The sequence below is a fragment of the Notothenia coriiceps genome, unplaced genomic scaffold (genome assembly GCF_000735185.1).
Source record: "Notothenia coriiceps isolate Sejong01 unplaced genomic scaffold, NC01 NC01_scaffold00007924, whole genome shotgun sequence".
In the NCBI taxonomy this organism is placed as follows: domain Eukaryota; kingdom Metazoa; phylum Chordata; class Actinopteri; order Perciformes; family Nototheniidae; genus Notothenia; species Notothenia coriiceps.
The window spans coordinates 1-1928 of record NW_011340625.1 but is presented as its reverse complement, the minus strand read 5'-3'; the positions used below and the strand labels follow the sequence as shown (position 1 = coordinate 1928).

Here is a 1928-nt window from a genome sequence, read left to right as displayed (position 1 = left end):
AATTTGGAGAAAAAGCCAGAATATGACAAGCATGCTCATTTCTGACGTGGAGCTAATCTGAAGTAAACATTGAATACTGCTTTCTGTTCCTCCATCTTTCGACTGAGTAACTCCCTCTCTTGGATATCAGCATGTGAAGGACACTGTTCAGGAACTAGTTGATGCTCTGTATGTGATGACTACTTCCATTCTGGAGAGGATCACAGATACATGGATCCTGAGATTCAAGCTCAAGCCGGGGACCAGTGATATTTCTCTAACAGTGAGCTGTAGACTTCTTCCACAGAGTGATGTTTACCTTGATGTGTTTGGCGAAGGTCTTCTCCTCCTCCGTGAGCTCCACAGCAGCGCTGCTCCCCGAGCTGAAGAACTGAGCTGCAGCGATCATCTTCCCGTCCTCAAACTGCAGATTCTTCACCAGCAGCTGCAGAGAAACACACAGTCAGATGTGAAACCTGTCCCACCTTAAAGTAAGCTATAAAATCATCTGATCAGCGTGGTGTAGGTGTTATGTCAGTCTTATGCCTCATCACATGGTAAGCTATATAATGTGTGTTATTGAGTTTCAGTTTCCTAAATGAGCTGAAAATGTTTAGAGAAGGCCTCAGGTTATAAAAACAGTTAACCTTTGTTAGTTAACTACGCCTAAGGATGTCATGAGATGATGACTTTTCAACATATACAAGTATAGCTTTCAGAGAGAAAAACATGTGACATGTGTGTGGCAGGCTGCATGATCAAATGTGTGTGCGTTAAACATGCTGAGGGGAAATGTGTGTGTGTTCATTGCAGTGGCTATATGTGCTGTATGATTGTTGCTACTGTTGGCAGCAGGTGATGTACTCCCCATTATTGTTTGTTTGTTGCAACAACTAAATAATAATTACTGAGCAGCTGTGTCTATGTCTATGAGTGCTGAATCTCCACAACATAGGCTCAGGAGAAATGTGTCTGATAGAGTTAACAAAAGAAAACACATTTATTTGACTCTTATTTCACACCTTTCTGTGTCTTGTGTTTTTTGCTGTAAACATTTAAATAGCCTGCAGGAAATATACACTCTGACTGATTGGTCTGTCCTTGAATACATTAAGAAGAAGAAAACAACAAGATCATACCGTCTTGCCGTCGTTTCCGAACAGCACGAGGCCAGCTTTGGTGACGATGGCGGGCCGAGAAGCTCCTTGGATCTCCAGAGGCTGACCGTTGGCTGAAGGACCGTTTTCCACCAGACTGGAGCCGTAGAACGTCACTTTCTAAACAAAGAGAGACAGGAAACACGACTTAGACTCTACAGTTGTAACAGTCATTGGAAATATTCTCACTTCTTGTAAATCGGGGCTTAGCAACGGTTAGCAACATATGGAATGTCTAAATTGACCAATTCAGAATCCAGTATTTAATTAAGCCCCGTTATAATGTGTTTAAGCAATAGCTCACGACAGGCCGTGGTATATGCTCATTATATCACAGCTAAGGGGCGTGGTTCGGCCCGACGCGAAGCGGAGGTAGCACAATTCATTATGTTAAACGTTCAAAAGTATCTAGATATTCCTGCCCTAATGCCAAAGGAACTGCACACTGAATATGTTTTGCCGTTTGATGTCTATGTCTGTTGATGTGTAAAAAGGAGGGTTTCTGCCCCGTTACTTCTCCGCTGCTTTCTTGTTCCAGTTTGCTTTTCAGCCTAACTGTTTACTGTGTTTCTCAGGCGCGGAGGGATACTGACTTGTTGTGAAAAGTAACCTACAATTCTACCCGTGGTATACGCTCAGTATATCAAGGCTAAGAACCAATCAGATTGCTTGATTTGACTTGTCCGTTTTATAAAATAGTTATAACATAAGTCAGTCAGCCATTCATATAATGCTCAACAGATTGACCTATTTCATAAAACTAATTCTGTTCTTCATATAAAAATACTTCCA

General features: G+C 41.9%; 1 protein-coding gene across 1 annotated transcript; it reads right to left on the bottom strand.

Moving 5' to 3' along the window:
• Positions 1-184: 184 nt before the first annotated feature.
• On the bottom strand, positions 185-1256 carry LOC104944340 (cytosolic 10-formyltetrahydrofolate dehydrogenase-like; the record flags this gene model as incomplete). Its single annotated transcript, XM_010769865.1, has 2 exons — positions 185-424; positions 1119-1256. Coding segments are annotated over 2 exons (306 nt in total), but the record flags the coding sequence as incomplete, so codon positions are not given.
• Between the last annotated feature and the right edge of the window lie 672 nt (positions 1257-1928).